Source organism: Malus sylvestris, chromosome 16 (assembly GCF_916048215.2).
Source record: "Malus sylvestris chromosome 16, drMalSylv7.2, whole genome shotgun sequence".
NCBI lineage: Eukaryota > Viridiplantae > Streptophyta > Magnoliopsida > Rosales > Rosaceae > Malus > Malus sylvestris.
The window spans coordinates 13,057,111-13,071,654 of record NC_062275.1 but is presented as its reverse complement, the minus strand read 5'-3'; the positions used below and the strand labels follow the sequence as shown (position 1 = coordinate 13,071,654).

The 14,544-nt window shown below is 38.3% G+C and overlaps 2 protein-coding genes across 2 annotated transcripts; one reads left to right on the top strand and one right to left on the bottom strand.

Moving 5' to 3' along the window:
* On the top strand, positions 1-2,875 carry LOC126609397 (uncharacterized). The gene is made up of 3 exons (XM_050277333.1): positions 1-394; positions 508-613; positions 2,572-2,875. Exons 1-3 carry the CDS (start codon positions 224-226, stop codon positions 2,652-2,654), a joined length of 360 nt encoding a protein of 119 aa, XP_050133290.1. The 5' UTR covers positions 1-223; the 3' UTR covers positions 2,655-2,875.
* A 3,768-nt stretch (positions 2,876-6,643) lies between these two features.
* Positions 6,644-7,739, bottom strand: LOC126606422 (FCS-Like Zinc finger 15-like). Its single transcript, XM_050273807.1, has 2 exons — positions 7,320-7,739; positions 6,644-7,101 (listed from the first exon to the last, which is right to left on the bottom strand). Exons 1-2 carry the CDS (start codon positions 7,610-7,612, stop codon positions 6,933-6,935), a joined length of 462 nt encoding a protein of 153 aa, XP_050129764.1. The 5' UTR covers positions 7,613-7,739; the 3' UTR covers positions 6,644-6,932.
* Between the last annotated feature and the right edge of the window lie 6,805 nt (positions 7,740-14,544).

Here is a 14,544-nt window from a genome sequence, read left to right as displayed (position 1 = left end):
CTTCATCACAGCCGGGTCACGCTCAGACTCGCAGAGAGAGAGAGAGAGAGAGAGAGAGAGTGAGCAGAGAGAAGGGTGGATGTGGGGGGCGTTGTTCTTCTTCCCTGAGCAGAAAAGAACCAGTTTCGTCCTGCTTTTCCAGGCAAAGTTCTGATTTATTACCAAATCGGAACCAGACACACTCGCTTTTGCAAGGGAAGCAGAGACGAAAACCACAAAAAGTATGAGCGAAGACGCAAAGAGAAGCGTCGCCGGAGCTTTGTCGGCGAAGCCCAATTCCGACGACCGGAAACCATCCTCGGCTGTCACAACTCCCACAGGCAAGCGCGTCATCATCAAGAGCGCCGACATGTTCCAGGATATGCAGAAGGAGGCCGTCGACATCGCCATCGGGGTTAGCTCTCTCTCTAACTTTGTTTTCCGATTTTTCTTGCTATATTGGTGTTTGGATCAGAAATGGGTTTTTTGGCGATGGAAAATTGAATTTCTGGGTTTTGTTCTGTTCAGGCATTTGAGAAGCACAGCGTGGAGAAGGACGTTGCCGAGTATATAAAGAAGGAGTTCGATAAGAAGCATGGACCCACTTGGCATTGCATTGTTGGCCGTAATTTTGGTAACATACATTCAATTTCTCTCCTTTTCTTTTCTGGGGTTCGTTCAGATTTATTATTTGAAAACATTTGGTGACATTGAAGAAAATATAATTCATTGTTTTGCGATTTTAGTTGTTAATTGTTGTTTTTTTTTGGTGGTTTAATTAGGATGAGTTGTTTTGTTTGAAATGGAATGGATCTGAAGCTTTAATGGATTCCTATGTCATAAACTATTATCAGCTGGATCTTGAAAAAAGTACTGGAAGTTTATAGTTCTTTTTGAAGAAAACATTGTAGCTCTCTCAGATTAACAAATTCTAAGTAGAATGGCTGAAAAACTTTGATCATATAAATATAGGTCTGGTGTTATCGTAGCTGACTATACATGTTACTTTATTTGTGGACGTGAAATAGTGCTCAACTCAATAGGAGAAACGCTGATGCCGAATGTTTATTCTCCAACAGACCCTGATTTTGTAGGGATCTGTGTTAGTGATCTTTCCTCAACCTTTTGTTTAGTGGTTGATATTCGGCTACTGTTGAATGGTGGAAAGGGAATTTTAAGTGATCGAAAGTTGGGGATTCAATCTTGTATATAATCACTCTGCAATAAAATCATGTTTGCCAACAAGCAAAATTAAGTTGTCGGCTTGTCTAGATCAATGTCTTAACATACCCTTGAAGAAGGCAGCAGGCCAGAAAATGGTTGGGGTTTCGCTTCTGTATATTGTGTGACAACATGCCTAAATGCTTAGCTGGTTATTTGGGGGAGAGAGATTTTAGGTGGTTAGTCTAGAAAAAATTTAGGTGAGATGTTTAAGAAATTCACTGACCACAGATTGAGCCGAAAAAGTTTAGTGATAGCCTATCCATTTTGAAAAGGTTGTGTTAGTGATGTACTATCACGCAAGAGGCAGCCCGTTGAGGCATTGATTTACTTGCTTTAAAAGTGAATGTCCTTATAAGTCTGTTATGTTGTTGTTCCACTTCTGTATATGCAACAGATATTTTGATTCTTTCTCATTGTTACGTGTTTTCCACTGTTGCATTTTTCACATGCAATTGTTTTCCCTGGCTTTAACAAAGTTCCTATATTTTATGTTTCGTATGAGTATTAGTTTGTGCCATTTCCAACTGAAGGAAACAGTTGGTGGGATTGCCGTGGATAATCAGAGCAACATTTTCTTTAGTAACAACAAGAGGCCACCTAGGTTGAACAGTTTATAATTGGCTTGTGAGTCTCCTATGTGTCTTCCACTGGCGCCCTTTTGGTTTATTTTGAACCTCACAAGCATTGTTGCTCCAGAGTTCAGAGCTTTTGCACTCATTGGGCTTGCTTGGTACGTGTGATTGGATTGGAATGGATAACTCCCTAATCTCAAGGCATGTTGAGTGGAAAAATGAAAAAAATTATGACCAACTAGAGGGTGGAAGATGGATAAACTCACAAAGGAAACCTAAACCCTCTCCAAAATGGTAGGATCAGGGATGAGTTTTCTTCATGTCTAATCCTCTTCTGTTCCCCTCTAAATGAAAAATCATTCACTTCTACCTTCAATTTGCCTTTAAACTGGATAGTTATCCATAACAATCCAATCCTACTAACCAAACGAGGCCATATTTGGTGGGTCTAAACTAGCTGGGAGTCTGCAATCAGCTCTTTTCATTATATTCCCGACAGATGTGTGCAAATAACCAACATAGCAGGCAAAGGCTTGTGTTTGACACCTTTGGTATCTTTGATATGGCATCCAGCTTTGGATGAAACCAGGCCTACTAAGGGTGCTAAATTTTCTCGGTCCATTCAGAATGCAACATATTGAAGTTGTGTTTCGATATTTTGGATTTTAGGAATATTTTTTCTTTTCCTTGATCAATCTAATCTTGAAATTGTTGTATAACATGTGGAACTACAAATAATTCATTCCATCAACAAGAAGTATTCACGAATATATTTTCGCGTTTTTCCTTCGTGCAGGTTCGTATGTGACTCATGAAACAAACCACTTTGTCTACTTCTACTTGGATCAGAAAGCAGTTTTGCTATTTAAGTCTGGTTGAACGCTTGTGATGATGACAAAGATGGTGACAAAAAGAATGACGACGAGCCTGAAGTTGTGATGCCATAAGTTGCACGTGTATGTATTAAATTGAATCTGCTAGCTGGTAAACCGCTTGCTTAAAAGTCTTGCACTTAACTTGTATATCTAATACTACTCCTACGGGCTGTGAGGTATGAGTTTCAGTTTTTCAATTTAATTGCGTCTCTAACTTGGCTTTAAGCTCTTTCATCTTTCTTTGCGTGGTGAAGTGAGAAATTGGAACTTATTTAGGGCATCCTGATTCCCCATTTGCCCATGGAAACGGAATACTCTGCATAAAATGCCGGCCTTTTCATTCTAGAATGGACCGGCCAATAGCGTGGACCGAGATCCATGGCAGTTGGATCGTTAGTCAAGAATCCAACGATCATGGATCCCCGTCCGTACCATACTACGCAAAGCTGAATGAATGTGCAGAATTAAGAGGAGATACTCTTATTGTTTTTTTTTTTTTTGTCAAACGATATATTTTGTTAGATTATGTGTTAGATTAGTCATTGACGGGGTTTGAATCCATGTCGTCATGAATGAATTATTCGGTAAATAGGTTTTTCTCTTACGTAATCAATCATGCTTTTATTTTTACAACTCCTTGTACCGAAGCATACTCCTTTGATCTTATTAAAATGAATGAATTATTTGGTAAGAGTACTCTTTGGTAAATAGGTTGTTCATATCTAGCTGCAGCAAGTCATGTTTATTTGAGGAACATTTTGAAAAAAACTAGGGTTCTACATTGAGTTTGACAATTGTTCGTCAAATTTAAGGATCAATTAATAACTATTTTGGTTTTTTTTTTTTTTAAAAAAAAATCTATTTTATTTTCAATTTTTGTTTAATTTTTTGAAAATACAAAACTTAAAGATTCTTTTTATTTTTCAAAACTTTACCAAACAAATGTTCAAAATCGTTGAAAAAAAAAACTAAAAAGTAAAAATGAAATGATCATCAACGACCTTTTTAATCTTATAAAAATGCATATTAGTTTCTGCATGAAGCAAAACTAAGACTTTACTGTGTCGTTCTCCAATCTCCAGGGAGGGATCATGGAGAGGGGAAAAAAGCTACATTTTCAATGATATTTTTGTAGGCTTTGAAATCAATGGTAATTCACAATAAAAAAAGGTAAAAGTTTAAAAGAAATATTATCTATATATTCATAAATACGCATCATTTTTGCCAAATGATTGATTCGCACCTGAAAACCCTTTTCCTTTTTGTGTCTTTTCTTTATGGAACTGTTTCCTAATGACAATTTAAATTTGATAGACGTGATGTTTCCACTTCCAATCATGCATGCATGCCTCTCACCTACGCACACCATATAAAATTACCCGACTCTCGACTAGTGCTTTGCAGAATGCAGGACAAATTAATGAATTATTGTATACGTCGATTGCATTAGTAGTAGTAGTTTGTACCACATGCATTGTGAGGAAATATATAATTGGCTTAAGCATAACCTTTCTCCAAGGAGACTCCATTAAACCGTAACAATTACCTTATGTGTATTGCTCGAGAAAAGTTTCATATAACTTATGCGTACAAACTCTTTCCCTAATGTTATATATATATATATCAACAATTACAATTCAATTTTATTATTTTGCATTGTCAAAGAAAAGTTGCGAGTACAAAATCTTCCCTAATGCAACATTGATACGATAACAGTAAATTTTGCTTTTTGCGCTGTCAGAGAAAAGTTAGATATAACCGAAGCGCACAAAATATGTCCCCAATACGACATTGATAAGACGAGAGAACAATTAAATTTCACTTTGTGTTGTCAAAGGAAAGTAGGCTAGTACAAAATCTTCCCTAATGTGATAAAATAAGATAGCATATAACTTTCCTTACGTGTATTGTCGGCAGAGAACAATTAAATATAACCGATGAGCACAAAATCTTTCTCTAATGTGACATCAATAAACGACAACAATTAGTCTTCAGTTTGCATTGTCAGAGAAAAGTCGTTGAGTACAATATCTTCCCTAATGCGACAAAATAAGATAACGATTACTTTGCTTACGCATTTTGTCGAAGGAGAACATTTAAATATAACTGACACTCACAAAATCTTTCTATAATGCGGCATCGATAAACGACAGCAATAAGATTTCATTTTGTCGTCGAGTACAAAATCTTCCCTAATGCGACAAAATAAGATAACAATTAACTTTGCTTACACATATAGGTGGAGGAGAACAGTTAAATATAACTGAAATCTTTCACTAATGCGACATCGATACACGACAACGATTAGATATCATTTTACGTTGTTAGAGAAAATCTTCCCTAATGCGACAAAATAAGATAATAGTTAAATAAAATCGACACGCACAAAATATTTCTCTAATGCAACACCATTAAACGACAACAATTAAATTTTATTTTGCATTGTCAGAGAAATGTCGTTGAGTAAATAATATTTCATAATGCGATAAAATAAGATAACAATTGAATTTGCTTTCACATATTGGCAGAGGAAAGTTTTGGTGCTTACAAAATTCTTACCCTAATGCAACGTTGACACCCATGAATGTTCGAGAATCAACTCTCTTTTTATATTGTTAAAGAAAAGTTAAATATAAACAGCGCATGCAAAATTTTTCTCTGATTTAAACACTAACGAATGATAAGATCACCATCTTTCTCATTGTCATAAGATAGTTACATATAATCGTGCATAAAATATCTTTCCAACTTAATGAAAAATTTACCAATTCTCCCTTGGCTTCCTTTCCCCAAACTATGTTTTCCTTTTTCAGTACTAATAATCAAGGGGTAGTACTATGCACACTCCTTTTTACCCATGCATCTTTGTTAATTTTTTTCTCAATTCATTTGATTCGACGAAAAAAATTAAGAATAGTGTGAGAAGTAAAAACAGGTGCGTGAATAGCACTACCCATAATTAAAGACCCCAAAACCATGTACTACCAAAAAACCCAATATCCCAAAACCAAGTACCAAAGAAACAAGACCCCAAAAACCATCCACCCTCATGTTCTATACCATATGTTTTGGACACAGAGAGCTTGGGCAAATGTTTGACGAGATTTTGCTAGTATTTGCAAAAGAAGCAAGAAAAAAGAAAGCTCAAACATGGCAAATTTATTGGGACTTGGATCCTCTCTTTGAGCTTAACGCCCTCAAGCAAGCCCTTGACTTCGCGCCTGCTCAGACCAAAACTAGATAATTCACATTCTATCAGCCGAGAAGGGCTAAGAGCGAGGAGTGGTCCGCTTGAAGCAAGCATCTTAAGGAGAGGATCCTGCTGAGCAAATGACTTGGACCATTGGATGAAAATCCAACGGCTACAAACAGAAAAATCCCTTTAAAGTTATAATAATTATAGTCTTTGGATTACGGCCCAAATCCTTTGGTCAGGAGAATCCTCTCCTTGAGCTCAAGAGAGGATCCAAGTCCAATTTATTGGACCTACTTTCCTGTCCTGTCAATCAGACTGTCAAATGTAAAGAAATGAAAACTCAGGTAATTAAAAAGGGTGATTAAGAAGGAAAACGCTCACTAAATAGTGTTCAATGTCTGCAATCGTATCAAAAGAGCGACTGGAGAGATAAAATGCAGAAATGGAAGGACGTCATCAGTAAATAGGAAAACTGCAAGGGGTTTCAGGAAAATCTATTGAAATCTCATGTTTCCTGGTGGCATTAATCTTCTTTTGCTGTTGGGACCAAGACATTGTTCTCCAAGTACTAATTCTGCACTTATGTTGTTGTCCACCATTTATGTACTATTGTCTCTTCAGGGGGCAATTTAGACATATTCCCTCTACAAATCCTCCATATAATATATATGCGCAGGATAGAACAAATTCCATTACCCTATTACACCCCACCGCCATTGCATCAAGCAATACAGAAAATTAAAAACAAAAAATATATATAAAACCAAATTAAATGAATAAATTCATGAATGCCACGGTTAAGCATAACAACAAAATGCCATTAATGCCCTTTCAACTATCACAAAATCCCACGAATGTCCTCCTCCATCGTTTCCGTTCTAAACAATGGAGGGAGCAAGCAAAACTGTGGGCTATTACACAAATGCTTGAACAGGTTGGATTCTTTTGGCCTCGTAGCAGGAAGCAAGAAAAAACGACGGAGGACATCAACGTCTTTTGAAAGTAAACTAAGGGTAAAACTGGAAATATAACTCTAGAAACCAATTCTTCTCGGTTCCAAACTGGTAAAACTCTCTCTCCCCTTTCTCAGTAGGCAAATCCACCCTCTCGGTTTCTGGCCCCTTTGCGCTGATCAGAGGAAGCGGAAGAAGAAGATGGTGAACAGTACTTCTGCTTCTCCTTGCGAACAATCTCTTCCTCATCCATGAAAATCTGCCTGTACCTGCAGTCCACGCTGCAAAATCCCCTGTCCCCCCTGCATTTTCAAGACCATGCGAAAAAACCCAAATCAAAGATTGTAACTTTTTTTCCTCCAAAATCACCATGCAATTACGCAAATAAGAAAAAAAAACTGGGCTTTTCACAAAACAGCAAAATCGGAGGTGGGTTAGAGATAAAAATGCGATTTTTATTTATTTTTGGGTGGGTTTTGTGGGCAGAGGGGGGGGGGGGGGGAGAGAGAGAGAGACTTACTTGTACATGTAGATGTCCTTGCCAGGCAAGAGCTTCTGCTTGCAGAGAAAGCATTGGTCGAGAAAACTTGGTTGTCCAAAGGAGGGTGAGGAGGAGTGAGAAGAAAAGTTAAAACTTTTGTGGGTTATTTGTGAAGGGCTTGAAGGAGAAGGCAAAAGAGAAGAAGAAGAAGATGAAGAGGAAAAAGGCTTGTTGATGACAACCATGGTGGCTTTGTTAATTACTTGAGGGATTTTTTTGCTAACTCCACTCCCCTTTTGACCTTCTTCCAATACTATGCTAAGTCCCACCATATCTATCTATCTCATCGAATCCTTAATTTCTCTCTCTAAAATTTTCTACGGGAGGTTCCTCTCTCTCTAAAATTTTCAGTGTGAGGAGGAAGGAGAAGCCTTTGCTCTCTGGTTGATAGGAAAATTTGAGGAAAAATAAATAGAGAAAGAAGAAAGGGAGAGGAGAATGGTACGGGTGGGTTCGGTGGGACCCCAAACAGCTATGGAGCAAAAACAAGGACGATTAGCGTAGCCATCGATTTGACTCATTGCGCTGATTAACTGCCACATACCCCCCCCCCTCCCTCTTTAGTTTCCCATTTTCTTTTTCTTTTCTTTTTTTTTTCTGGTTTTTTCTTTCTTTAATAATTTCCAGTTTCTTTTGTTTGTTTTGTCTGCTTGTGTTTACGTTTAAATCGTGATTGCTTGTATAATTAGGGTCTGATAAGGATGATAATAACAATACCCTAGTTGCAGTCGCAGTCGCATATCAGTGGAAGAAGGAACTACTCGCTCCCTCTCCCTCCCTCCCTCCTTCCCTCTCCCTCTCTCACAAAAGCCAGAAAAATGGGTCATGACTCATGTGATTAGTTCCTCTTCTGCGGAGGGTTGCATGGGTTGTGTGATTTATACATGAAGGCTGACAAGAAAGCATGCTCTGGTTTTGTCTACATGCTAAATTGCCAAAACAAACCAACAAACCCTTGAGTTTATGTACGCATCACACACCTTCTTATTTGTTATATGTTTTACTAATTATTTTCCGTTGCATGGCCGTTTTCTTTTGTGATTTTATGAGTCAGTGTTATGGTGTGTTACACTATGATATGCATGTAAAAGTCCTTACATGCATGCGCGAGACCTTTATTCAGGGATGGATTCATCTTGGGGCAGGGTGGTCAACTGACCCCTAAGGTCTGAAATAATTGAAGAAAGGAAGGTCGTCCTTATGCGAATTTAATAAAAAGACTCTCTTTATTTAAAATATAATTTTTTGGACAATATTTTCATACACAAAATAGTTAATATTCAAACTTAATTGAAATCTCACTCTTACTAATTGAATAATATCCAATTCTCATGAAATTATGGTTTCCATAAAAAAAATGGAGCATGACTGAAAGAGAGATACGGAAATATGCTTGTGTTTGTAGAAGAAAGTAATAAACAAGTTAGCTTTTATTGATAAAGAAAAGTAAAAGAAAGTAATACACAAGTTTTTTTTATTGTTAGAGAAAAGTAGAAAATTAAGGGCTCGTTTGGATGTGCTTTTAAAATGATTGAAAACGTTTTTAGATAAAATATTTTGAGATTCCAAAACACTTAAAGTGTTTTCTGCAAGAAGCACCAATTATGTGCTTCTTCTAGGAAGCACTTTAAGTGATTTTTTTTTCAGGATTTACTTGCATTTTTACTAATAATTAGTTCTAAAAACATTTTTACAAAAAACACTTTCAATGTAATATACAGAAAATCATAGGATGATGATATGTAATATATAGGAGGATAAAAAATTTTGGGGCCCCTAAAAAATTTGGGACCCTCTGTCACTGCATCTTTTGCACACCTCCAACACCCCTTTAGATGAAAGAGCTGGGTGTTGTCTTTGAAAATCTGAGATGCTCTTTAAAGTTGCCATCCAATCGACTCTATGGGCATGGCAGCTGCTAGTCTCATGCCCTTGCATGTGTTGATGTTAATAGGCTCATTCGACATATGCCAAAATTTGTCGATATGGTCGCTCAAAAGTTATCGACATGAGTCAATATGCTTACTCTGAAGTTGTTGGTATCTATTGGTAGGCATGCAGTATGCTTGGAAAATGACCTCAGACCAACCAAGTGCTTGATGAAATGCCTCAATGAAAAAATTTGCATGTTATTCCATCCAAAAAATTTTATCGACAATTTTTATGGATCCGCATTGCCTCAATTTTATCTTTTTGTATATCCGGATGCCTTTGCATAAGTTTGAAAGATTTTCCTTATATATGATGAGTTATTTGCATATATGTTAGACTATGATATGCATACAAGGAAGATGAACTTACATGTAACAAACATTTTCTTTCCACTAATATTGCGGTCTAGTAGTGTTTCTTTTCACATGTAAATAAGAGGTATTAGGTTGAACTCACATGGATAACAATAATGTATTATATTTGTGTTGAGTTCGATATTTACTTGGCAATTGGTCTATTGTGCAGCCTAACTCAGCTCCCCTCCCTCTAGAGCAGATTGTCCTCCCCCCTTTAGATGTAGAATATCGCTCTATTAAAAAAGTAAAAAAATATACGTTCGATTTACACAGTTAACGAGTTCGATACTAAATATTATTGTTTCATTTGTGAGGTTTAACTCAACTCGCATCTCCATTGTTGTTATTCACTTCATTATAAAAACGCTCTTTTTCATTTATCTTTTCTCAAGTAAATATTGTTGCTTCATTTGGAATGCCTTTTTATAATCCAGAACTTGATAATTTAATCCAAAATTATGTCCAAAGAGATTATGGTATCAAAGTGTGTAGATGAACATGATGGGACGTTGTATTGAAAGTTCTATCTCAACCTACCCCATGGATTTTAAAATTTTTCCTTTTTCTAGACCAATGGAAGGAACAGTGTCTAACCCAATCCGAACCCACTAACATAAAGGGTGGGCTTTACTTAAGTGCTTTCCTTAAAGGTCTTAGTAATTATATATACTATTACCATCTAAATTCTTCCTAATCCATATCTGTAAAATTAATATATAAGAATGACATTCAATGCTTTAGTTGAATATATCTTCTTTTTTTTTTAACATAATTACATAACCTTAACCAACAGAGGGAGATGAGTTTTGAATTTGGGACTTTCATCAACACCGTTAAAAGTTTCAAAAATGAGACATCTTTCCGTAATTAGAATACAAATATCACTAGACCGATAGCTAGTTAGCTGTACAGACGAATATTTACGAGCTCCATGACTCCCACTGTTCAAGCATTATGATAAACGTCTGCAATATTTATGGTGAGTTAGTATAGATGAGTAAAGATAGCAAAGCAATGATGCCAATAAATCTTGGCAAGACAATTTAGATCCTTTCCAGTAGTACAGAAGGTTTTGAATGAAGTATATATATAGATCATCCCCACCCCAATAAGAAAAATTAAAGGTAAAAAAGGAAGACCAGAACGCCTCCTGAAGCGGCTGCAATTCTAACTTCTCAGTGAATGCATTGCCTCCATTAATTTATGCTGATATGCTAAGCATTCCAAATCTATTTTGTAAAAACAAATTACAAAGGTGGAGTTTGATAGTGACCTTACTCTATTCATTGTTTCATAACTCTATTTCCGTTCGTATGTAATCCTTATTGTTTTTACTTTGAGCTACTTATTATTTATTGTATTTGTACCCCATTCTCAATACTTTTACGGTTTAACAATGAATTATTTATACCATATATGTACTACTCTCACACTTAAAAATGATTTCTATGCAATGAGAATATCATTGTAACGATATTTCAAGTCAATCATACAGTATGAAACCCTGTCCCAAAATATGTACATTTTTCATATTAGCGGAATTACGAAAGTACTTTTACGTATTTTGTCGTTTTAACGGAGTTTGAAATGACCATTTTTACCCCCTATCATTTACCCAATCCGGATCCCCTTTTTAGATTTTCTCTAATTTCTCATCCTCTCTGCCTGCCACGTGGCAGCTTCCTATCTCCCTTTCTCTTATTCTCTCTTCTCCCCCCTCAAGACACTCTCTCACTTTCAGCTCACTCACTCTTTCTCTCTCTCTCTCTCTCTCTCTCTCTCTCTCTCTCTATCTCTCTCTCTCTCGGATCCTTCTCCTCTTCCTAGCGACACCACCCACCGTGTCGGACCTCCCCCTCTCTCTCTCCCTTGCCTCTGTGAAGCACAGACAACTGGAGAACCTAGGTCCGGAGAGCCCGTGGCTTTCAAGGCAAAATCAGGCCGACTCCGGCCATCTCAAGGCGTGAGACAGGTACGAAACCCTCCCTCTTTTCTTGCACTTCAATTTGGTACTTAGATCGTACCCTAGAGTTGCAATTTGGCGTCGATTGAAACTAGGGAAGCCGCGATCTCTTTCTCGTAAAGGAAGCCCCGATCTCTTTCTCGTAAAAAACCCGCTTGAAAACAGGTCGTATCCAACCTACCACCATTTTCCGGCCCGAGAGGCCAACCCAACCTTTTAAGCCCAAAACCCAAACCCCCGCAAACCGGGTCTTTTAACCCAGAGCCTTGGGCCGAGCTTTCAAGCCCAAAGCCCTAAGCCCTTTGACCTAAACCCAAGGCCTTCGACTCTCTGAACCAACCCAAATCCAATCCCTTGGGCCGGGTTACAAGCTCAAATCCTTTATACTTAGGCCCTTAGGCCGTGCCAACTAGGGTCTTCAACCCGTTTAACCTAAGCCTAAACCCAATAGGCCCAAGCCCAGGCCCAGACCCATATCTGGCCCAACCTAGTCAGATCCCAGGAACCCAGGCCGCTCGTGAGCCTGCACGTGGGCCCACGTGAAGGGTTGTCGATGCCGACGCTTGGAGCACACGCACCACCGTCCACGGCAGCGCCGACGACTTTTCTTGGCGCGTGGCCGCCACCTTACGGCAACACGTGAGGGCGTGTGCGGCAGTGTGTAGGGGTACTCGAGGTCCACCCTTATATTTTTCGACGTCCTGAATCCGTTTATGATGTCTGTTTTCTAAAATTCAATTGTTATAATAGAGTTTTATTAATTGGACCCTTTATGTGCTTAGGTGAGATTATTAGTGGTGATTCCATCCCTCATATTTTGCACGACTCTTCGACAACGGAGTATTTGTGAGTGGACCCCTTCTGAAATGCATGTTTTAATAGTAGAAACGCATACATGAAAAGCATGATTTAATGGTTACCTTTTACGAAACGTTTTGAGTAAATTAGATTTACACTTTATAATTATCAATATTTTGGAATACCATACGTTGTCGAATTTATGTTCTTTGTAGTATATATGATGGATGACTATATACTATTTATGAACATGTTTTTACACTCTTTGTAGTATATTTGATGGATGACTATATACTATGAAGATGTTTTGAGATATATGTACTTATGTTGGAAAGATTATATTCAATGTTTTTGTGCTTATCTAGTGGTCACTGTTCTGCATACAGGCGATGATACTTAGATTGGCTTCGGCCGGGCGTTGGTAGATGGCTATGGCCGGGAGATACTTATATTGGCTTCGGCCGGGCATTGGTAGATGGCTATGGCCAGAAGATATTCATATTGGCTTCGGCCAGGCATTAGTAGATGATTTCGGTAGGAAGATATTTATATATAACACCACTATTTAGCACACTACTTGATATATGTTTATTGAAAGGTTTTATAGCATGTTAGGATTTTCGGAAACCTATTACATATTATACTATTAGTTTTCATAAACTTTTGAATAACTATATTTGTACTACTTATGTAAGATCCCACATCACCCAGGGGTGAGGATCCTATAAGCCTTATATGTATATTTCCATTTCTACCTAGCACGTGGCCTTTTGGGAAATCATTGGCTTCGGGTTCCATCGGAACTTCAAAGTTAAGCGAGTTCGCGCGAGAACAATCCCAAGATGGGTGGCCTACTAAGAAGTTCTCGTGTGAGTTCCCAAAAACAAAACCGTGAAGGCGTAGTCGGGGCCCAAAGTGGACAATATTGTGCTATGGCGGAGTCAAGCTCGGGATGTGGTGGAGGCCTGGGGTGAGATGTGATAATTTGGTATCATAGCCAATCCTTGGCCGGAAGTGTGCCGACGAAGACGTCGGGCCCCTAAAGGGGGTGGATTGTAAGATCCCACATCACCCAGGGATGAGGATCATGTAAGCTTTATATGTATATTTCCATCTCTACCTAGCACGAGGCTTTTTGGGAGCTAATTGGCTTTGGGTTCCATCGGAACTTCGAAGTTAAGCGAGTTCGCGCAAGAGCAATCCCAGGATGGGTGACCCACTGGGAAGTTCTCGTGTGAGTTCCCAGAAACAAAACCGTGAGGGCGTAGTCGGGGCCCAAAGCCAACAATATCGTGCTACGGCGGAGTCGAGCTCGGGATGTGGTGGGGGCCCGGGCGGGATGTGACAACTTATATATCAACTTGGTCCACTCATATTTGTTTTGTGCCCCCTCAGGACATAGGAACGAGGCTTACGATCCGAGCTACGAGGCATTCCCCTATTAGTGACAGTGTGCCATCCCTTCTGCTTTGACATCATTGTAATAACACATTCCGCTTGTATTCTAAATTAGGTGTAAGCTCTGAACATGTCATGCATTATCACTATCATTATCATTGTTGACAGTTGAATATTATTATATTACACTGTGTAGTTCATGCGAAATTTACATGCATGTTTCACATGTTCTCAGCATATGCATTCATTAAATGGCTTGTGTCACCCTCGGGTGTCGGCCAGCAAGCTGCCATCCCGATGTCCCTAGGACATCGGGATTGGGGCGTGTCATACATTTAAATTTTTCCACATGAGAGTGTAGAGTTGGCTCAAAATGCATAAGATTGCATAAATGACTTGAGATATACTGCCACAGTGATGTTTCCGCTATAAATTAATCTCATTTCGCAAACCCCCTCACTCAATCCTTTGAAACCCTTAATCCTAGCAGCATTGCTATACCAAGATATTAATTTATTTGTTAGCAATTTTTTACAACGGCTAGGTAAAAAGTGCGTAGAAGAAAAATATAACACATTTGTGACTTAGGCTCCACGTTCTTAATTAATTGCTTTCACTTTCATGCTTATCAATAATGGGTTTAACTTATCTTAATCTTTCCGACCAAGTCCGTTATAGGTGAAAAAGAAATCACACCCATACTACATTACAGATGTACGCAATTGCAAGATATCTATGTCCACGCTTGAGATGTTAA